Source organism: Leptinotarsa decemlineata, unplaced genomic scaffold (assembly GCF_025532065.1).
Source record: "Leptinotarsa decemlineata unplaced genomic scaffold, Ldec_3_MD MMD2_tig00026345_RagTag_RagTag, whole genome shotgun sequence".
NCBI lineage: Eukaryota > Metazoa > Arthropoda > Insecta > Coleoptera > Chrysomelidae > Leptinotarsa > Leptinotarsa decemlineata.
The window spans coordinates 2,858,577-2,883,276 of NW_027412696.1; the positions used below are offsets into that span (position 1 = coordinate 2,858,577).

At 35.1% G+C, this 24,700-nt stretch overlaps 1 protein-coding gene across 7 annotated transcripts in view; it reads left to right on the forward strand.

Annotated features, from left to right (window-relative positions):
• LOC111505991 (CUGBP Elav-like family member 1) overlaps positions 1 to 24,700 on the forward strand; it is a 901,046-nt gene that overhangs the window by 465,142 nt on the left and 411,204 nt on the right. The window contains exon 1 of one of the 7 annotated variants that reach the window (XM_074183778.1): positions 20,502 to 20,662. The exons of 5 other annotated variants lie outside the window; for them this stretch is intronic. In XM_074183778.1, the coding sequence (XP_074039879.1) occupies positions 20,607 to 20,662 (56 nt within the window). In that variant the 5' untranslated portion in view covers positions 20,502 to 20,606. Of the gene's footprint in view, positions 1 to 20,501; positions 20,663 to 24,700 lie in introns of those variants that run through there. One more of the 7 variants, XM_074183780.1, reaches the window with a different exon arrangement.

Below are 24,700 nucleotides of genomic sequence, written 5' to 3' on the forward strand. Positions count from 1 at the left end.
GAACACAGTCAAATGAAATAGAAAGAAAACAAGGGAAAAAGTGGGATTACAGATTAACCAGAAGAATGTATTTTCAACTAGGAATAGAAATAGGAGAGTTCAGGACTTGATAATATATTCAAGACACACAGTTCAGGTGGCGGTAAAATACTTTGGTCGAATCGTCGTATATACACGAAACACGTACCCTAATAATGTGATATGTATTCAAAATATGAATTCAGACAGTTCATCCCCAGGCCAACGATTAAAACTCAACAGGTCTAAATGTGACGCTCTCGACGCTTCGCAATCGTCGCTGTGAAACCACTGGCGCGGAGGAAAATCGCTATTCCCTGGGGAAATGAAATGGTGATTAATTTATTCTTGGGTTTTTCATTATCCTGCCAACTAAAAATGTCGGGGGTTAAGTGTTTCATGGAACATTAGTAACTGAGTATAATATATCTGCAATTTACCTATATACGATTTCAAAATATCATCGATTAGGAACAATTTCGTGAAATGGCTTGTGTGAGAAATCACATATTCCAGATCAATCAATAGAATGTAAGCACAGAAACAAAGGCAGAAACTGAGGCTGCAAAAGAGTTTCATTATTTGTTCACTAATATTTACTGATTTCCAAGGCCAGTCTGTTTTCGGTTATATTCACCGTTAACAAAAAAAAATGCTTTTCAACTCCAATGAACATTTGATATTTTATTCGTTATCATATTTTTGAGACCTGTGCCAAGTGTCAGCTTTATACAAATTTTAATGCAATTTGAAATGTCTATTTTGTTTGATTCATTATAGTAGTAAGTTCACATTGAAGATTATTTCCACCATTTTGTACAGTCAGGTACTTTTTATGAAAATGAGACAATGTTATTTCTAGGCGTCTGTTCTCATTTCACACTAATTGGAATCCATTCAATAATTCCAACTTTCAACTGAACGCCGTATATCGATTGCAGTGTCCACTGTTCGAAATGATCCTAATTTTGAACTATGAAGCTCGTCATCCTCACTGGAACATTTCGTAAATTTTTGAAAAAAAAAAATTTTTACCCCTCCAATCATGCGTACAAACGAATTTCATATTCAACAGTTATTTATATAAAAATTATGTATGATACAAAACATAGAACACTCTTCAGTTTTTTACACAGTAATAAATAAAACAGACCCAACAAATAGTTTCCTGGTTCAGATGAGGTAGGACTCCAAAAATAGTTTTTCCTCAGACAAATCACAAATAGTTCATCGAGAAAAATTTCCTGTTCCTATCATATATCTTCAGGAATGAACTTGCAATGCAGTTGAAACATACAGATTACGTTAATCACTGTATTCGGTCTCAAAATCTTGCTATCGAAATTATTATGTTTTTCAAGTGCATCTTGATGTTTTAGTAAGTTTTTAATTTTATGCCATTATTTTCATTTCATGTATTGTCAAATGATCTTGTTTAAGTTATTTGATTTTTCATTATTCTCAAGGGTTTCCCAATCGAGTTTTTCCTATTGGTTTTTTAATGCACGGGTCTTCTCTAATCCACTTATCCTCATGAAATTCAATATTCTCGAATATCTTTTCTCAAGCAACCCCTATATTTAGGTCTATACCACGTAAATATTGTAAGCTACGAATAGCTAGATTTTTAATTCCTTAATAGCTCCTTGTATCCCTTATCTTGGGAATTACCCGCTATTATGAGCTCTCCTACCTATGTTAATCCAAACCTCTGTCTATCCCTGGAACCCCTTCTCTAACTACCGATGTGAAAATTTTGTAAATTCATTCATTACGTTTCAAACCTTGTAAGAGTACAGTAAGAATTACATTTTGTCTTGTCAACAGTACTTCTTGCCATTTATTTTTCTTATCCTATCTTTTCACAAGAGTTATTGTAATTCTTGTGTGGATTGAGCATTCATACTCACGATAAAATAATCGTGGGTCAAAACATACTGTTCGTCAAAGTCATTTTGATTTTGTCAATATAATCTAACATTTCACAAGTGCATAAATAACATCATCCGAATGTTCTCAAAGTAGCGCATTCCAATATCGCTCTAAAATTTCAATACCACGTATGTAGAACGATCCATCTCTTGCCTCAAAATTGTCCTCAGTTTCAGCAATAAATCTTCATCCGAGCAAAATTTCTCACCGGTGAGCATTTTTTCAGATTGCTGGACTCCAGACCTAGAGAATACAGTGGATGTGGATGCAATTAGAAGCCAATTCATGCAATTCTGCCATTGTTTCGATTGACTTGTGATACGGTGTCTTGTCTTGATGAAACACATTTTTTTCTTTGCCAAATGTGGTCGTTTTTTTGCAATTCCGGCCTTCAAACGCTCCAATAACGCTATGTAATATTCACTGTTGATGCTATTTTTTTCCTCAAGATAGTCGATGGGGCGATTCGAAGGCTAAGTAGCATTCAAAGGCAAGCTTGCCTGGCTGCCACGGGGGCGCTATAAGAACCACCCCAACAGCCGCATTAGAAGTCTTGCTGAACCTAACGCCACTACATCTATATATGCAAGGGGAAGCCAGGTCAGTCATCAGTAGACTGACCAGAGGGCAAATGCCTATGAGCATGCTGCACGGTAAGAGGTACAACGAGCTAAACAAAATGCCATCGGATGAGATGCTTCCCCAGTATAGCTTCGGAAAAAACTTCAAAACAATTATAACAGGCAGAGAGGCATGGAAGGGAGGACCTCCAATAAATGCAGAAATTGCCTGTAACACAAACGGCTCAAAAACTGAAGAAGGTGTAGAAGCAGGAATCTATATAACTAAACCAAAGACAAAAGTCTCACTAAGCTTAGGTAAAAAAGTGACGATATTCCAGGCAGAAACAGCAGCAATACGTCACTGCGCAGAAGAGTTACTAAGGCAAGAGTTCAAGGCAGCCAAGCAGCTATAAAAGCAATTAGCTCCATGCAGGTAAATTCCAAACTGGTCTGGAACTGCCTAAAAAATCTACAAGAGCTAGGTAGTCAAAACAAACTGTCATTAGCCTGGGTACCAGGCCACACAGGATACAAGGGCAACGAAAAGGCTGATTCATCAGCAGGAGAAGGAGCATGACGCTCCCCCATTGGCCCAGAACCCTTTTGTGGTACAGCAACAGCGCTGCAAAAAACTTGTAACAGCAACTGGAAGGAAAAACAATCTCAAAAATGGTGGAATAAGGCGCCGGGTATGAGACAGGCCAAAGAGTTGATGAAAGAGCCATCGCCAAAATTCACGGAGTACCTACTGAGTCCCAATAGGCGATCAACAAGAGTTCTGGTCGGGCTATTGACGGGACACTGTAGACTCAACAAACACATGAACAACACCGGACTGGCAGACACAGCCCTATGCAGTCTTTGCCAAGAGGATGAGGAAACCTCCGTACACATACAATGCTATTGCGAAGGTCTGTCAAGGATAAGGTTTGCAACATTAGGGGAGGAAAAACCACAACCCTCTCAATATATGGGGAACTTGAGGTCTGGCCTATGGAGTCTAGTTACAAGGACGGGCCTAGACAAAGAACTCTAGCATACATGAGGGCACACACAATAGATCTGCAAAGGTCGCAGTGTAGTGGCTGTTCAGCACAGAAGCCCCATATTAATCTAATCTAATCTCCACTCACATGACGATCGATTCGATTCCGAAGTGAAGTTCCATCCATTGTCAAGTGTCAACGCAAAAAGTTCGGTTTGTTTTCTTTAAACATGGCCAAACATTGCTCAGAATCCTTAAGACGTTCTTGTTTTTGGTCCACAGTGAGCTCGCATGGCACCCACTTTGAACAGAGCTTTCTCGTAGTCAATTGCTCATGCAATATAAAGGCAACTCGTTATTTTTTTATCTTTACAATGTCAGCCAACTCACGTAACTTCACATTTCGATCAATCAAAACGATTTTGTGGATTTTTTTATGTTTTCCAGTGTTACTGCATTATCTGGATGTCCACTGCGTTCTGCATCTTCGGTGTCTCTACGACCACGTTTGAAGTCAGCGAACCAACGTTTAATTGTTGCTTCTGATGAAGCTCAGTCCATATAAAACTTTTCAAGCCATTGCTTTGCTTGAACGGTATGTTTTCTCACCAAGACGTAGCGTAAAATTAAAACACGAAATTGTTTTTGATCCATTGTTTTGAAAATAATGAAAGTAGCGTCACTATTAGCACAATAACTCATAAGTAGAATCTCAAGAAAGGTTAGGTTAGGTTAGGTTAGGTTAGGACTTTTTAGTCCAGGTAGTATTACAACTGGCATAGAAATAAATCTGTTACTTCTTGAAAATAGAAGAAATGTTATCAACTTTTCAGATTTTGATGAGATTTGCTCTGAAAGAGTCGATATTGAGTAATGCTGAACGTTTGGGCCTTGAGATAGTGTTTATTCATGAAAACACTCGTGACGTTTCTTCATTTTGATTGAATATTTATGATTTACATATAAAAAATAAACTTTGAATTGAACAGTTATTATTCATGTTATAACAGAATCAGGGACAATAAGCAAATTCTCATGATTTGAAACGGTTACTTGATATCTTGGACTACGTCTTTCACAGTTTGATCGTGGATTTTTTACCGAATGAAAACAATTTTTTCATGAAATACAACTGACCTATTTTTCACGAGAGTTTCGCTAAGTGAGTTATCGTTATCTAGAGATTAATGATACTTATTCCTCACAACCCAGCACGACACAAGGTGAAGAGAAATTTCTTCCGAGCATATCCTGATAATAATTATGTGATTATTGAAACGCATCTAAGGAGTATGCTTCATTTCCTATATTCCAATTTCACGTAACGGATTTAACCTTCAACTTTGAGAATTTAAACAAAACATCCCACGAGTAGATTATATGGAACCGACAAAAACTTTTTAATGACCAACGGCTGCATAAAATTATCATGGTTTTCATTCTACCCGTGTTGACATACATTTCTCAGAATCTCTTCCATTCTACAAAGCGCTACGTCAACTGTTTGAAATTATCGTTCTGTGAAACGACAAAGGTAGTTATTTAATAACCAGCAGAACTTCAATTTGTGAAAGTTTCGAAATAAGTCAACCCACTCAACTCAAAATGAATTCATTAAGTCTAACTTCATAATATTTCATACTCAACTTCAAATTCAACGCAGTCCAAAATTGAATCTGCGGTATGCGAGGAAAAGCTTATGAAATTGTGAAAAGCTATTTATTTGTTAGGAAACACCTAGATGAAATGGATGATACGTTGAGTATTTCAAAACAAACTCAATTTGGAGTCCTACCAGATGCCGTACTCGAACCACTTCTGTTTGATATTTTCATCAACAGTATGTTCAAAATTGACACTTGTGGTCGAATTATCCGCTTTGCTGATGACATTGACGTACTATTTACAGTTTGATCCTGTCAAAATCTGAAGAATATAAGCGAAAACGAATTTCCTAAAATATCGATATTACTACAAAGTAATAAACAGTTTGATCTTCCTCTTGAAGATGATCACTTGATGATCGAAACACGTGTCGAGGTGTTAAAATAACGGTTTGATGTTGGGAAAAAACTCCAGTAATATTGAATAACTAACATTAAATTATAATAAAACAAACTACTTGTCGACCACTTCATATACTAATGGTTTGCCGAACTTGCTTTTTGTAAATGTTGGACTGAGACTCATGAGTATGAAAAAATAAAATATTTTGGAGTTTTATTGGATCGTCTTCAGAGATGAGATCTTCCTCGACAAAAAATGTTCAAAAAACTGACAGGATTTCCAATGTCTTAGAGATTTTTTGAATACACCCTAAAAGAAAACGCTGTACTTGTTTGTCATTGATCTAATCAATTTTATTTTATGGTATACTCGATTAGAAAGGTATAAGTGACTTCTTGAAATTATGAAAAAATTGACTTATCCTACATTTGACTCTGATATAAAAGATATCAGACAACTCTTCTGTCTGAAATTTCTTTTCTCCAGTCGAATTGGTAAAAATTTCTCCTAAACGTACTCATATATGAAAACATTTCAAGAAGTGAAAATATTTGACGTCAAAGGAGCACAAATTATTTAGCACTTCTACATGTTTCACTAACGGACGAAGTTTGAAAATATTCAAAGATAGTATTTATACCAGAAAGACTTCAAAAAATGGATACTGAGATGAAGGGTTATCCTGACAAATATTTTCGAAGAGAATAAAATCATTATAAATTAACAGATATTCGCTTGCGACCTCTATGTTCTTACGAATGTATTATAACCATATGTAACTATATTGATTTTTTTCTGGAATATATATGCTATTTGAAACAAAATGTGCAATACAGAAATGTGATATAAATACCCAACTATGACTCATTTTTAAATTTATCTTGTTTTCAAGATATGCTTCAGGTAATTGAACTATGCTTCAATCCCCTACATTCATGATAACATTTCATGTTATCTCTTCACCCAATTTCAGTTACATTTTTTGTAAGTGAAATTTCATCTCTTACATATACTATATTGTATGAATCGTGAGAATCAAATCTGATTCAGTTCCATAACCATATTCCAGTACAAACTGAATAAAAATAAGTGTTTTTGTATAAATCTATGCTAATAAAAAAATTGTTGTTTCGGAAGTATTTTTTCCTTTAGTGTAATCTGAAGTTCATATGAAAAAAAGCTGTTTCGAAAGAGCTTTTCGTCCAGTTTGTGTCTGGAAAATACTTTTTCGCATGATATACACATCTTTGTTAACAGTTTTGCAATTAATTGCTTTCTTTCGTTCTTTGAAAGGTTCCCAGATTTTTTGTTCAAAGAAGGAGAATTAGAAAGCCAAAATTTTTCTTTTCCAGTACGTATTTCATTTGTTTCATTTAAGAAAAGTCTCTGGAACATATTGAATACAGATATACAATTTTCCATTGGAAGTGATTCAAATAGTGTGAGGTGAAATAACGAAATCAGTAGGAACGGGAAACGTTCATGGGATATACATTTCCTTGCGTTGACTTGTTTTTACAAATTCCAATTATTAAAATTTTCACCTATTGCAAAATGCAACTTTTGCAAAGAAAGAAATAGTTTCACAATCAGGTTGAATTATGGAATTTGGTTGGTTTTCGTGTTTTGTCCCGGTCTTATTTGGTTATGTAGGGTTTTTCCTACAGCTACTTAGTTTAGAAACATTTTACTTCATCATTGATTTTTATTTTGTATTATAAATTTTTGTTAGGAAATTAACTTTTCATAACTTTATTATGGAGCAGTCGTCCGAAATATCCATCTGCTTGGGTTTTCTATGTTAATTCATTTATTTTAATTTCTACTAACCATTTTCGTATTTTCTCATCACATATTATTGCAATGTTCTGTTGTCTCGAAACGAAGCTTTATTACCGAAAATCAGATGAATATTTAGAACTACACCACTTGGGATGATTCCGAGTAGGTACTTTTTTATGGATTAAGACAAGGAATTCGGGCCCAAGTGGTTGACCCTTCTCGAATATATTTATGGCCCGACCATTGTGAGTGATGAATTTTTGAGAGTTACTCCAAACACATTTTCCAGCCGAGGCAATTCATTCTGTTCTAGGATTTCGGTCAGGAACTATTTCTCATTCAAGAATTCTAGAGTATTCCGAGAACTAAACCCGCTCTAGAGTCTCCTCGCTGATCGAGAAACGACTTAGCGTTAGTTCGTCGAGGTTACCCTGCAATTTTATGTTTCGTGTTATATTTTTCGTTGTATTTTGTTGTTATTTTGTTATTGATGAACGCTGTGTTCGTCTAAATGATAATTCACCTATCACCAGTCTCGACAGTTACAATCTCCAAACGTTTCAACTGCAACTGTGGCAGTCATCTTCACTGGCATGGTCGAAGTAATCGAAGCACTTGACGTATCAACCACGCCACTGAAGATGACTGTCGCAGTTGAAGTTGAAACGTTTGGAAATTGTAACCAAAGAAGATCACTGCAAAACCCAGAAACCAACCAAAACATTGACGCCAGTCGTGAAAGCCTATATTCTTTTAGATTTCAAATTTTTTTTTTTATTTCGAAAAAACCACATCAGCCGTAGCTATTAGCGGCAAACATATGAAATATATCTAAAACATGTAGTTGTTTACATTACAGTTTAAATAAAAGTTTACATTCTTTAAGAAATTCAACAATATTGTTGGTATTGGAATTTTGGAAAATTTCACTTAGTTTGGAGGGAATTTTATTGTTCAGTCTCTCAACTGTGAAGAGCGGGCACTCTACCAGAACATGCTTAACAGTCACAAACAAGCACTTCACACGCGAAACATTTTGGTGGCGGTTCTTTCCTCAATAGATGTTCATGCGTAAGGCGAGTGTGGCCCAATCGTAATCTGGTAATTATGACTTGATGGAAGCGGTTTGTTGCTTTGTTGTTCCAAGGATATAATGTAGCCTTGATTTTCTTAAGTTTGGAAGGTTGTTGAGACCAGTGGTGATTTCACATTTCTACAATTTTGCAATGGAAATAGGATTTGAGATCTATCGGCAATGCTTTCATACTGATATTAAATGCTGGATGTTCTACAGCTTCTCTGGCAGGTTTATCGGCTATATCGTTTCCAGAAATCCCAGTATGTGAAGGAACCCATAGGAGGGCTACTGTCCTGTTATCTAGTTGTTTCATCTCCTCTTTAATCATATTTACCAGTACGTGATGGGTATATATTTTCGACAAAAAAATAAGTAGAGTTGAGTCCGTAATTATCAAAAACTCTTTACCGGGTGTCATTTTAATGAAGGAAAGAGCTTTATAGTTGGCATAAAGTTCTCCAGTGAGAATAGTGGCAGATTCATGTAAAGAAAATTTACAGGCGGTCACGTTCGTTACGAATGCACATCCTATACCACGAGTTGTTTTTGAGGCGTCAGTGAAGATTTTCTAGTGAAGTGGGTATTCAGATATTATAGTTTGGTAATCAGCTTGGATCAGCTGGGGATTTGTGGTTGCTTTGCTCATGGATAGTAGCTTATTCGGTAAGGAAATACGCCATGGATGAGTTGTTTTTGAAAGTTTGGATTGGATTTGTGGAAATTCTTGCATCTGTATGAGGTTGAGGGAAAGCATTTTTAGTTCATGAAATGGAATATTTGCTTTTGTAGTGGGAGTGACTGGTACAATGAAGGGTTGTCGAGCTTGATGGGCTTGTCGCCTGGCTGCATATGATAGTGTCAGTTGATGTCTTCTAAGCTTTAAAGGTAACTCTCCAAGTTCACAGAGTAGGGTGTCAACCGGGCTTGTAATAAATGCTCCAGAGATTATTCTGGGTGCGTTGTTATGTATTGTATCCAGAGCTTCAAGGGTGCTTCAGGAAACAGACGAGTAGCATATGCAGCCGTAGTCTAATTTTGACCTTATTAAAGTTCTATATGAAGTCAATAATGTCCTATCATCTGCGCCCCACTGTTTATTTGTTGAGCATTTCAACAGGTTTAGCCTTTTTTGACACACTGTGACAAGATATTCAATATAGGTTTTCCATGACAGTGACTGGTCAAATATCAATCACAAATATTTTATTTCATTTGTGTATCCTAGTGTTTCATTCTTGAGAGTTAAGGTTGGTGGATTTTGGATTTTATTCGGTCTTTTCGTGAAGATAATACATTAAGTTTTATTGGAAGAAAATTGAAAACCGCTTTTCCTTAACCAGTCTTCTAACTTATTTAATTCCCCTTGCAGAATATTGACCATATTTTGAATATTTTCCCCTTCACAAATATTATTAAATCATCAGCAAAAAGTCTTGCCTGAACTGGTTTCTGCAGATTTTGTAGCACATCATTAATGGCCACAAGGAATAAAGTGGGGTTTATTACAGAGCCCTGCAGTATCCCATTCTCTACGTATCTTGATGATGATAATACACCATCCACTTTGACTCGAAAATATCTCTGAGAAATAAAATTCTCAAAAAAAGGCAAAATATTGCCCTGATATCCCCAGGATACTAAAGTTTTGATAATTTTATGATGCCATGCTATGTTGAATGCCTTACATTGGTCAAAGTATACAGCGATACATTTCTGATTATTTTTGAATGTATGACGGAAAACCTCCAATCTTGCCCTTCATAGAGTACCAACTGGAAGTGGCAACAAATATCCAAATTTCTGAATCAAATATCATTCTTAAAATGAACTGATACAATTTTTATGCACTTTCCGAAATTCATCAGCATGTTATACTAGGATATTTTGATTTTTATAGCTTGACAATAGTGAAATATGTTCATCATGGACTTTCATCAAGCATTGGCAAAAATAAATAGTAATTATTCACACCGTCTTTCAGAAAAAAAAAACTTTAACAAATGTTCAGATGATTGATGGAAATCAATTTTCTTCAAACATAATCTCGAGATGAATCTACAAATCGTTTCTTATAGCATTGAAAACTCTCTCAAATGAAAACTTCCACCCTAACATTTTCCAGAAAACAACCGTTGTACTGTCAAGACGCACAAAACTGAATTAAATAGAGCAAGTTATAACCTGCGATGTCATTACTATAAGTAACGACTTCATTAACGAAATTGAGAAACTTTTGGGAAATTTAACATCGATTTTCCGCAGTGCCCTTTTCTAACGATTCGTACATGATTTGTTTCCCGTTTTAGCCTTTCAGTTGTTGATGAATATTCCAATGAGTTACGAAGTTGTATTGTATCAATACGGTTTTGTTTTGTTTTGAATTTATACGGAATGCAGTTGTCAGTCGGTTGGAAATGTAGTATTGATATTCACACTGCCTATATTTTTCAAACTCACTTTTCTTCTGTGTAAAGCACGAATCTGGGGTATTTTTCTTTTCGTTCACTTCGTGTTGAAGTAAACGTGAACCACCATATCCTCAAATCTTTGAAAGACATCAACATCTTCAGCGATCATCAATATGGTTTTCGGAAATAAAGGCGACCTTCTGTCGTATGTCACCCATATTAGGAATACCGCAATCGAGAAACATAGAGAGTCAAGAGCTATTCGCTCTTCAGCTACCTAAAAGAACGTTCCCTGCAAGTGGTTGTCGATGGATACCTCTCGACTCATTTCACCATCAATTTCACCTGGTGTTCCCCGAGGATCCATATTGTCTCTAACCTTTTTTTATTGTGTATCAGTGACTTATTAGAGAAAACTAAGAATCCAATCGATTGCTTTGCTGACTACAGCAAACTTGTCTCGCCATTCCATTTGGATTCAAAGACATCAGCAGCAGATGCACATCTTCAACAGCAGCAGGAGGTTGAATATCCTAATTAGGATCTAGAAGTAATTTCCAATTAGAGTAAAATCAACCAAGTTCAATTCAATGCCACAAAAACCAAGGCATCGGTTTTCTCCATAAAGATGAATGTTTCCGAACAGGATATGATAATGTCAGTTCAGACAATTCTGCTTCCTTCTTTGATGAGTTTGTTGGGGGTTAAAAAGGACACTGATATGTCTTGGCACATGTCGCTGAAATTGCAAAGACTGCTCCTCAAAAGTTTGGAACACTGTTCCGAAACAGAAAACTGTACACACCTCAGCAACTTTTGATGCTTTATGAAGTTCAGATGAGACCTTCTTTGGAGTATTGCTCTCATGTATGGAGCTCCGTCCCAAACATACCCTGAAACTGCTGGATTCCATCCAGAAAAGAGCCATCCGCCTGATTAGAGACCCGAACATCACTTGCAGCCTTGATAGTCTGGAACATCTAAGAAAGGTTGGAGATTTGTCGTCTCTCTTCTATAGATACTTTCACGGGAGTTGTTCAAATGATTTGGCACATTTGATTCAACCAAGAGCGATACAAATCAAAAATACGCGACGGACTGTAGCTGCTCATCGATTTGGAGGTCAACTCAGTACACCTCAAACTTCTCACTACTTTGGCACAGGCACCGCTCTAAGATAGCCTTAAGAATTTTCCTGTAGTGCTCGAAATTTTTCCCAAAAAAGGAGCAACAGACATAATCAATAGTGTTAAGTTACTTCAAAAGTTTTGTCCGTTTTTATGAGTCTACTTCAAAATGTAATATCTCAGTGAATACTCATTCAATTGGAATGAGCATCATTTCAATCAGTTACTTCGGCCAACGTAAGCCAATTCGAATAATTCCGTCGCTATGAAGATCGGGACTTGATAAAAGTCGACGAAGGCCGGTTTTGTCTAGTCCTGATTGGTGACGATTCTACCAGTAAGAACTTCATTGGAGTGCTTGAGAAGATGGCAGTCGGTTAGCGAGAGGTCTGGGAAGTATGGAGGATGGAACAAAACTTCGACGCTCAATTCGTTTAATTTTCGGACGGTGATTTGTGAAACGTATGGAAAGGCGTTGTCGTGAGGCAGAATCGTACCTCTTCTGCTGACCAGTGCCGGCTGCTGTTTACTCAAATTGGGTACATTTCATTGGTTTCCTCCCAGCAGGACTCTGCTGATCGTTTGTCCCTGTTGCAGAAAGTAATAGTGGATCACATCAGAAGCTGACTGCCGAGTTTATGCCATTGAGAAGTGTTTGGGTAGCTCATTGGTGTACAAACAGTGCCCTGAACGTCTTCTGGTGTTGTAACGATCCGATACAAAAAAGGATCGTTTTGTTTGGCAAATGTAAAAAATAACATACCTTGAAACGTGACTATTTTTTTTAACTTTCAAATCGTGTGGAATCCACTTTTTGAGCGTTTCGATCTTCTCAATACGTTTGAACCATCAAAAACCGCATGAAGGCTGAAGCCAAGTTCTTCCGTCATCCCACGCACTGTTTATGACGGGTCAGTCCCCAGAACGAAATTTCGTAAACCAACACCTAACAGTGCGTTCATTAACACTATAATTGCCAAATGCCTAGTTGGTTTTTCGGTTTGCTTTGGCAGCGCTTTGGTCCAATTTGAATTCGTAGATAAAAATTGTACGAGAATTGTTAATTGTTAATAGTAATAAGCCAAAAAGCGTCTAAAAATACAAAATTGAAAAAAATCAACAGCATCAATGTATAAATTACAAAATTCACTATCGATCAGTATATACCGCAAGACAGTAGAATAAATATTTATTGAGATATGGAGCTACAAAAAAACATGACATTAAAACGGAAAACACTTTTGAAGCATCCTAATTGTTAATAATTATCACTGTCGACTCGATTTGATACTGATATTTCCATCGTACTCTTTTTCTATCAGCATATCTGTGCTTGTATAGGCATTCATGATGACACTTTGTTTCATTATTCAGATTTGAAACATTTATGAGTAATTTTTTTCATTCATATTTGTTTCTTCATTCATAATATCGTAAATATTTTTTTGTGATTTCAGACTATGAGCGGTTGGTTAGCGTAATTGGTTTGTTTCACTCTTTCGAACATCTGCTCTGAACGTTGATTCGATCCCAACTGTTGAATGATTGATGTTCGCTGCGTTTCGCCCAACCAGTGCTAGGATACGCAGTTAGTCGCTGGAAGGTTAATCGTTGATCCTTAACTATCACAAGTTAAGACCTCTGAGAGAAAAAGACACGAATTTTTTTATGTATTTTTTCTTTGGAAACATCTGTTGCGGCAGATGTATCGCCAACAGCATATGCAGGAATAACTTCAGTGAAGTATCCCGCACTGACAATCGTCGAAGATAATCCAAACCTGTTCGTGGTATTAGTCAGGGGAGTAGTTGTTTTCTGATAGGTGTCAGTCCATTAACCTACAGTGTAAGGAGTTGGGACTGGCCTGAACGATTTGTTCCTTTAGATAATTTGATTTATAGCTAGTCTTCAAGTATGCCCACTGACTATATGTGAATAAATAGTATTTAGTTTCACAGGAAATAAATAGAACTATTCACTAAAAAAGAAAGTATTTCATCCTCAACTGAGGTGAAGAACTTGATACTGAAACAAAATAATTCAATTGTAATTCGAGATCATTAGGATATTGAGGAAAAAATCGGACAGAGTTATTGAAAATCTAAAAGCACAATTGGAAGATTCTTGAGCTGCTTTCAAGAAATCGAATGTTCCTAATATACCTTCTGGTAATTTAACAGGAATTATATTTGATTATCTTCGTAAATATTATTTGTAGAATAGTTGAAAATTTGACAAAAGTGGTATAGTCAATTTTTATAACAATTACGAGATGTCAACTATTTATAAGATAGATTGGTTTACATACATCAAATCTGAAGTAATCCATACTCGACAGAGGTATGTAGATTCACTATAAGTCGGTTGATTTCGTAACAGGAACTCATACTTTTGTTTTTAATTTTGATTTCTTAATATAGTTGGTTTCGAAAATAGAAATATCAACGCGAAACATCACTATTATTGATTTTTCAAAGTTTAAAAAATTTTGAAATTCGTTAAATCATCGTCCAAAATATATTAGATAATAACATGAAATATTTATAATTACGATTGAATATTCAAAAAAATAATAATTGGATGTGAACACCAAAAAAAATTATTCAATATTCTATGATTCCAGGTCTGAAGTTTTTTCTTCAATGAACCAAAAGAAACTACGTCTTACTCGTCTCGAATATCTTCATTTCCGCTTTCGACGTTTCCGTGTATTATTCAATTTCCCGAGCATAGCCCTGTACATAATATCAATCAAACTCGCCTAAATCGAGCCCGGACAAACAACAAAGTACTTGTCTCAAGCACAAATCGCTTGATTTCTTCCGCGAAATGTACATCTGAGCAATAAGCTTTCGAGTAGTAGTTTCTCCCTTTCTCCAACCCTCCAACCCTAGGAACGAACGTCGTTCAAAGCGAGCCCCTAGTCCCCATTTCCGGTTATTTGGCGCTATGGTCGGGATAGGATTGGGAAATCGGGGGAAGTGGTGCTGTTCTGGGCACGACGGGGGAGAATGTGCCCCTGGGGGTGACGATGGCCGGTTGTATCGAGGGTGAAATCGGATTTTAGAGAAGAGCTGTGGTGTTGGATATTTAGTCGTTGAGAATAATGACGGCAGCCAGTGATTAGCACTTGTCAGAGGTGCAAATCACAAGCACTACAGGAAAATACTTGAGGCGCTCTGTGCCTGTGAGAAAGTAGTGATATACATTGGATTTGAATTGCTTGAGATTTGAATACATTTGGAAAAACGTCCTCAGGAAGTTTATTCCGCATAAACGCAGTTCTCCAGATGAAAGAGTTCTTAAACAGTGAAGTTCTGATATGTACTGCTCTTGGTAGAATCAAATGTGGCGAGTCACTTGAATGCTTTTCGTGAAAGTATCTATAGTAGAGAGACAAATCTCCAACTGTTTTTCGATGTTCCATGCTATGTTGGCTGCACGTGATGTTCGCGTCTCCAATCAAGCGGATAGCCCTTTTCTGGATGGAATACATCAACTTAAGGTATGTTTGAGGGCAGAGCTCCATACATGAGAACAATACTCCAAAAAAGGTCTGATCTGAGCTTTATAAAACATCAAAAGTTGCTGAGGTGTGTACAGTTTTCTGGTTCCAAACTTTTGAGAAGCAGCCTTTGCAATTCCAGCGACAAGATTGTGCCAAGACATATTGGTGTCCATTTTAACCCCCAACAAACTTGCCGAAGTAGAAAGCAGAATTGTCTGACCTGACATTATTATATCCGGTACGGAGACATTTATCTTCTTGGAGAAAACCGATGCCTGGGTTTTTGAGGCATTGAAATTAACCTGGCTAGTTTCACCCCAATTTGGTTGCATATCCTCATTAAGATTTGCAACCGCATGCTGCCGGTGAAAATGTGCCTCCGTAGCCCTCGTCAGTAAAGAAACATATTGGATTCCTGTTTTTTTTTCAATAAATCGTTGATGTATAATAAAAAGAGGGTTGGAGGCAATACGTATCTCTGGGGAACACCAGCCTTGATGGTGACGGCCACTAGCAGGAAACGTTCTTTTAGGAAGCTAAAGAGCCATATACAAAAATGATCCGACAGGCCATAGAATCAAAGTTTGGCCAGCAAACTCTCATGCCACACACGGTCAAAGGCCTTAGAAATATCAAGCGCAACAGCTCTTGATTCTCCATGTTTCTCGATTGCGTTATTCGAAATACATTAATAATGATTCATCAAAATAACTTATAAATAACTATAAATATACGGGTTATTTTGAACAGGGTGAGTGACTGACAAAAATTTCAAATGAAAAACTTGCAAAAAGTTCGTATTTATTAAAGGCGTCGTGAAATTGTCAAAAGTATTTGTTAGGCCAATAGAAGCTAATCATCAGCGAGTTTCATAGGCTATATTTCATTTTTGAAAAAAATTGAAGATTACTAAAAAACTGCAGTGATCTAATGAGCCTCGGTGTCTTCCGAATACTGCACACCACCCACTTTTATGTGGAGTGCGTTTAACAATAATGTATCTGCTGCTCGCTTGCCTCAGATCATAGCTTGGTCGGTCGCGTGGTCAGCTTCATACGCAGCAGTCTCAACCAATGTCGCATAATTTTCATACGAAACCAAACCCCACGATTTTTTTTTTCTGAAGTCATATACTCAACTAACTACCCACACTGGTGCAATTCAAAGTTGTGATTCTTATCGTGAAACATAGTTCAAGCCTACGATTTGTCTTCAACAAATTGAAGTATTTATAATTGAAACTGACAAATTTTCATTATAAGGATGAATTTTTTCCAATACAATGGCTTTTACCCGCAACTTCGTACACGTGAACTAAAGAATATCATCAATTCATAGCGTAGATTACGATCCTGTGGAGATATCGGGATAAACGAGTAGCATATATCATTCCTGAATAATATAGCTTTCATTCGGAAGAAGAACTATTAATTAACTCAAATTTTGTGTAGCGATCATTTTCTCCGGTTTATGAGAACATCAACCACTGTCTCAGAGCTGCCTTGTGAACAATATTAAGTTGATGTCGAAACTACCAGAAATCAATTTATTCTGCTATCATAAAATGAAACGACATTGGTTGGCATCATTCTTTAGATAAAAGTTGTGGTGTTGTCAGATATTCAGTCGTTCAGATTAACCAAGGCAACCGGTGATTAACACATGTCAGAGGTTCAATAGATTGATGATGGGTGACTGACACAAATTAGCTACTAAGATTTTCAGTCAAATACTGAAACTGAACGGTGTTGAGAAATAATTACAAAAAGTGATTGTTCATTGCTCGGAACGAAAAATAGACCATTTGGTCGAGTTCAACAAGTAGTGTGCAATAATAATACATTACTCAATGATTAAATGATGACGAGTAAAATATTACAGATTATGAAACAGTTTCAGTTGTCACTGTAGAGGATCACCCGATATATTTATTTGAAATGAATATACTTTAAATGTTTAGAGGAAGTAAAATAAACCGGTATTTGCCTAGCTATCGTTTCATTTTCATGGCGTAGTCGGTAGGATGGTCACACTTCTTATTTGACTTTTTTTTTGTGTTGATCAATTGTCTTATTTAATCCAGAGCATATACAAACAATACAAAAATAAATGATGACATGAGTGTGGATATAGAGGCTCAAGTATGCATGCTGAAAATACAAAACAATTTTGAGTCTGAGTTTGTGAAAGACATTCAAAGAGAAACATATTTGGATTCTGACTTCACAAAAATACGATTTTTTTTGCAAAATGGGTGGCCACAAAATATTAATAAATATAATGATAAATAACATCAATTGTTTTTTCGAAATGAAAATGATCTGCTAGAATTCAACGATATGCTTTATGTTGGCAAAAAATTGCTATTCATAAAAAATTTGTGAATGCAACTATGCATAAATTGCATTACAGTCATCAGAGCCAAGAAAAAAACAAAAAATTATGCAGTAGAATGTGTTTTTTGTCCAACACTGACTAGGGATATCAACCACTTCATAGGTAATCGTTCTATATGTATGAGATACAGAAAATATCAAATGAAAGAACCATTATGTCCACACGAAGTACCATCATAGCCATGGTAAAAATTAGGGTGTGATTTTTTTGAACTAGACAAAAAGTAGTATTTGATTGTCCTATACTATTTTTCAAAATACGTAGAATTGATACGAATACAACTGCTGTAAATGTAATAATGCATTTGAAGAGTTTTTTTGCTCGTCACGGCATACCAAAAAGTTTATTTTCTGATAATGGTCCACAATTTTCCTTTGACTTATTCAAGTCATTTGCTAAGACGTAGGAATTTAACCACCAAACTTCTTCAGCCTCATATCCACAAAGTAATGGTATGGTAGAACGCGCTGTGCAAATTTCAAAAAATATTCTTAGCAAAAATAGGGATGATCAAAAAGATTTGTATTTGACCCTGTTGCAGTATAGAAATACTCCAGTTCCAAATGAAATTGGTTCATCAGCACAACTTTGTCAAGAAGATTAAGAGGCATAATTCCTATGGAACATAGTATAGAATAGTACAAAGTTACTATTATAATAAAAAAAAAACAAGAAAAGTTCACCACAGTTGAAAAAGGATACAAAAATAATGATTCAGGGTACTAATTCTAGATGGCAACCGGGAGAAGTTATAGATAAGGTTAGACATAGGTCATAAAAAGTTAGGTTGGATAATGGATCAGTTATAGAAAGACGAAGGAGATTTCTAGCTATCATTCCAGAAGAAAAAACAAATGATAATTCTGTAGTTGAAGAATCGTAAATTTTGGAAGGTAGCAATAATAATGTTATATTTGTAGAAAATAAAATTTGTAAAGGAATAATAATAAAACCAGTTCATATATGTAACCACACGATGTATTCAAAAATGTGAATAAAGGAAGGTGTTTTATTATTTTATGTTAGGCAAAAGTAAAATCATTTGGATTAGTTTCAGGTTCACAATAGTATTTGTTGTAAATTATTATTAGTGAATAATTTTGAAAAAGAGGAGGAAGTAGAAAATCACACGATATATTTATTCAAAATGAATATACTTTACAAGTTTTAGAGGAAGTAAAATAAACCAGTTTTTGCCTAGCTATCGTTTCATTCACAGACACGTCAAGAAGAGTACTTTGACCACGCCACTGAAGATGACTGCCGCAGTTGCATTGGAAACGTTTGGAGATTATAACCAAAGAAGACCACGGCAAAACCCGGAACTTGTCATGGACGTGGATACCTGAAACGTGCCCGATTCAATGAAGACAAAAGCAGGAAAAATTACATGCCAATAATAGCTAGTGAAAATGAAGAAAGGTGTTCGATATTCCATTCATTACCGTCCCCAAGTATATTGCAACAAATGAAAATGCAAACACCATGATTAGATTTCTGAATACTGGACACAATTTTACACAAAAACAATAACTATTCTGGATATTTTTTATTAGTTTGCTAATGAGATGATTCACAGAAATAACGTTGATTCCTTTCTTTTGAATTTTCAAGTATGATCAACTCAAAAAGGGGTATAATGAAGAATTATCAGCCATTTTACAGAATTCTATAATGAACACTTTTGTTTTCTCAGAAACTATTTTTGTCGCGAAAACATTTTGAAGCAACAAATCACGTAGTAACTTTGTTGCTGTTGAACTCGTCTTTGCTTATGGTCACGTCTGCATGTCCCGGCACACATGCAGAGGTTAGTCTTGCAGATGTTTTTTATTCATCCAGCAGCAGAACCGTGCTGAAATTGATCGAATAGATCACCTACAGACAAATTTTGGAAAATTATCTCTCATCAGTACAGTGACATCAATGTGCCTGGGTCTCGATTAATTTCAACGCGGCTCGACTGTAACTACGAAATATTCATCTAAGAGAAAGATTGGTAACTAGTAATAGCTCCATCTCCCATCTCGTGAACAAAGCCCCGAGCGACAAAGAAACATTCCATGTATTAAAACACTTCTTCAATAGTCTTCATTTGTCACTGGATATTCTTCTTTTGAGAAAAAATCATCTGAAAACTCATTTCAATCATCTGTCGCCAACTCTTTCCCTTGTAAATATCGATCACCTTGGTAACTCACGAAAAAGAGGTCCTAAAAAACCTGTAATATAATTTGATCGAAGCGAATAATGGTTCAATGTTTCGCAAAGTTGGCACTATCAAGAAACGATAAAAATTCCTTCAACAAACATCGTGATCAAAACTCATTGGAGTTCTCATAATGCCAACTCGGTTTGGCAAAAACATTGCTCGAGAAGAATGTTTCAGATTCATTGTTGTGCAACTTGGTGATGTTAGTAAAATTTATTCTTGGTCAGTAGGTAACGATAATTCACAAGAATCGAATGCACATCACCTATTTCTTCAACAAAAATCAATCAAATAACATTTTTTGCATGAGAACTCAATTTTCAATCATCTTGTATATGCAGGAATACCTACCAAATCAGCTGATTATTCTGACATTTCTGTAGTTTTTGCTGAATCCTTTTTTTGTTTACCATTCTGACGTGTCACAAACTCCCGTATTCATTCAACACCCATGCGCATATGGACTTTCCAGTAGAAATTTGTTGATTTTATTGTTCGGTACACTAGTCTATCGTTCGCCGGGAGTTATCACTGACCAAACTGTCAATTCGGTTAAATATCGAATATTCGTGTGTATTTATATTTCACCATGTTGGACCTACCGTTCCTCTTCAAACAGGAAATCAAAATGGAATATTTTGATGAGTAAGTCATTGAGTTTTTTTGCAACAATGAATTGAAAAGTAAATAGAAATGAAATTAGCAGCTTGGATCATTCAAAGACGAGTTTCAGTTCGACAAAAAAGGCGAATGATTTTTTGAGCCCATGAGCATTATTGTGGTTTTTATCTTGTTTTGAACTTTGATGTATACAAAAAAGGGAATACGGACCCTTCATTCATGCTGTCTCACTGAGTATTATCATTTTGATTTTGTTATTATTATCCTATCGGAACTATATCGGTATTTGTCAACTATGCGAGTTATACAGAACTCTTTTTCCCTGACTGAAACATGGATAAGTACACATTTGTTATTGGCTTTCTACTACTCCATCTTGTTACAAAAAAAATTCGGAATCTTCCAAAGAAAGGAAAGAAGTAATCAATTTCAAAATAAATAACGCTGTATATGGATGTGTAGATCATGCAAAGAAGTAACTTTCAGACACATGTCTACCAGTGAGGATGACAGTGTTCCATGTAAGTGCAAATTTTTACCATTCATTCAGGAGTTAATAAACCTATGAATGATATCTGAATTTATTCCATAACGAATGTTTGAAATGCAAACTGAGTAGAGAATAGTGTCTTCTGTATGATTCAGTGTTCATGTAAAAGTATTTGTTTCGAAATAAATTTTCTTTCATGTAATTCAATGTTTATATGAAACTAGCTGTTTCAGGAAGGCTTTTCCTTTCAGTTTTTTTCTGAAAGTTTTTTCTTTGCATGATCTACATATCCATGTATATAGTTACTTATTTTAAAATCGATTACTTCCTTCCTTTCTTCGGAAGATTCCCAATTTTTTTTTGTAACCAGATGGAGTAGTAGAAAGCCAAAAACTTTCTTTCCTAAAAATGTATCACTCCTGAAAATATAACCCTTTCAATTTACATACTATTTTTTCCAAACGCGAAAAATACAGATCTTCTGGAAAAAACCGGAGATTTTACTTTTTCACACACACTAACTCTTGTAATGTAGTCTTACTGGTAAATTATTCGTTCATCTGTTCTTTTCAAATTCTGTAGTTTTAATTAGATTCCACCCGAAGTTCACTCCAATATTGGTCTAGTAAGAAGTGAAATATATCAATCAAAATTCGTCAGTCCAATTCATTGATCGTAATCTCAAAGATTGGAGACGAAAATCCGTCTTCATAATCAGTAAATCACTTACTTATATAAGAGAGATAATGTTTTTCGAAATTTGCGTTCATTTTGTCACATCAAAAAAATATCCGTTATAGTTTTTATTTTGTGGAAGGCGAAAATACTCAAAAAAACTTATCAGATGCCATTCTATTCCATATAAAATTCTGGAATGAAATACGTTATTGAGTTTCACACTGTCAATGAAAAATACAATTCTTTAGAACCATATGCAGTATCCCACTATAATTACTTCAAGTAGTTCAGGATATATTTTTGGGAAAAATATACCTACTTAATTTGATCATTAAAAAAAGATTTGAATTGGTGATCTGTTTTCAGGGTGTTAATAATTTTTCTACAAAAATTGCTTTAGGGGTCGGTATAAATGAAAATAATTCCATATTCCAGTCAAGCATCATCAAAAACCTTTTTCAGTGCGAAAAATCATCTCAACATTTGAATGAGAAGAGAGATATCAGGGTTGGATGAAATTTACATTTTTTTTCTAAAAATTATAATACTTGTATTGTTCATTTGTTTAGTAGATTCTTGAGGTGAATATAGAACTGCCGATCACTTAAGAATATCTGATTTAATTTTCAAAAATGAAACAGTGTTATTAGATGGAGAATTGAAATACTTAGTATCAAAAGGACGCCCATTCCACTTTGTGGATTTCTGATAAAGCTGCATCTGTTCACGTCAAAAAATCTTGAGTGTCCCAAACCTCAAATTAGAATCAATTTTAAATAGAGTGTATGAAACAATATTTCCCAAACATTTATTCTGCTTCATTTTCACTAGATATTCACATTAGGATGAATGAGATATAATTCAGAAGAAAATACCTAATTTCATTAAAAATTTGTTCCAATCGTCAGATTGAAGAAATTAGTACTCAAAATATATTTGTTGAATCAGTTTCACATATGTAGTATATACAGGTTGTCACAAAAAATTTGGGGCGAAGAATCTTTTGTTTCTCATATTAAGTTCATTATTCAATCATATTTCACCACCCAATTTTGTTTTATGGTGATGTTTTTTGTCAATTTTGTCATTACGAAAGTGATTTTTATTTTTTTTTGTCAAATGCAATGTTTGTCAAACCTCCGAAGTGAAATCGCAATCATTAAACAAATAGCAGTTAATAACAAAATACCTACCACTCTAGTTAACAATATAATAATGAAATATCAACAAAAATCAATAATGAAAGAACTATACTCAATTTCCACAAGACCAGAACACAAATATGTTAGTATAAATTATGCTGGTAGAATCTCCGAGAATATTAAAAATTATCTCTCAAAATTCAATTCACAAACATCCTACACATCCAACGGAAATTTAGGAAACATATTATTTAATGCCAAACCTAAATTAGAGAAAGGAAAGAGATCTGGTATATATCGAATAGAATGTGGTGAATGCCCCGCCATATATACAGGCCAAACTGGGAGAAATTTTGATACACGGTACCACGAACATGTCATTTCGGATAAAAAATCATTAATGTACGAACATCTTTAAAATTCGAAAAATAAAAGAGATAAAGATAATTTAAAGATGCTACACACATGCGAAAAAGGGAAAATGATGAATCTGTTGGAATCTATGGAAATAAACAGGTCAAAGAAAAAACCCAATTCTATTGTCCTCAACGAACAACTTGATTTACGTAATAGTCCTCTCCTGAACCTATAATCCAAATCCCAAAACCTACATTATATTGAAAGCTTTGTTATGTTCATGGATTTTACAGGTATATGAAACGCAGGTACCGGGTATCAGGTATATCAAATCATTTATGATAGAATAAGCAACATAGGTATGAACTACTCAGATTTAAATGTAATCAGTTAGTTTTGAAAATGGTGTAGTAGCCGAAACCGGTCAACAATAAAGAAATATAGTGGAAAATAGACAAAAGTGTGTTTTTGTAGTGTATCCTCAGTATAATGAACATATTTTTTCCTATACAAAAAAGAAAGAAGCCTATATATTTTTTCAAGAATTCTAATTTACACATGAACGTTTGGAAAGAAAAAGTAGAAATCTAAACATTTCTTTCCTTTAAATATTTTTTATGAATGGAGACAATTCATTATATGAATTGGAGACATCTTTACAACCCTTACACCAGTTGCTTTGCCCCTTGGGGACCTTTCCACCCTTAGAATTTGAATAGAAACAGTACTAGGTGTTGACACATCATTGAATTGATGATTTCACAAGTTACTTCGTTACTTTTCATTATGGTGCCTCAGCAATGTACAGTATTGATCAGATGGAAAAATAAATTTAAAAAAAATTAATTTGTAAATACTACGATTTCATTTTATTCACTGGTCAATACCGTAGATCACTAAGGATTGTGGTGTGATGACTGCTACCTAGGACCTTCCAAATTATGTTCAAGTTTCAAGTACATTATCTACATCATTATTATCTTTTTTTGAATATAGCCTTTTCACATAAAAATGTATTTCCATGTTTTTTTTTTTCATTTTGTTACTCAACTCTCTCATTCTGTTCAGTTCATTTAGTGCCTCAATATTACAAGATAATATGTAATCCGCCATTTTGTAGCTGCATCTTGAACTCGCATCTTTTTCAAAGTCTACTAATATTCTACTAGTGAAGCCCTGTCTTTCGATACCCCTATTGAGGTGGTTGTGAAAAAATATGTAACCTGCCATTTTGTAGCTGCGGTCATCTTGAGTTTGCATATTTCTTACTAACATTCTACTAGTCACATTTGGTCATTTATACTCATATTGTGGTAGATACTTGTGGAAAATATGTATTTCGCCATATTGATTTTGTATCTCTTCCAGAGTGTACTTTTATTCTACTAGTGAAGC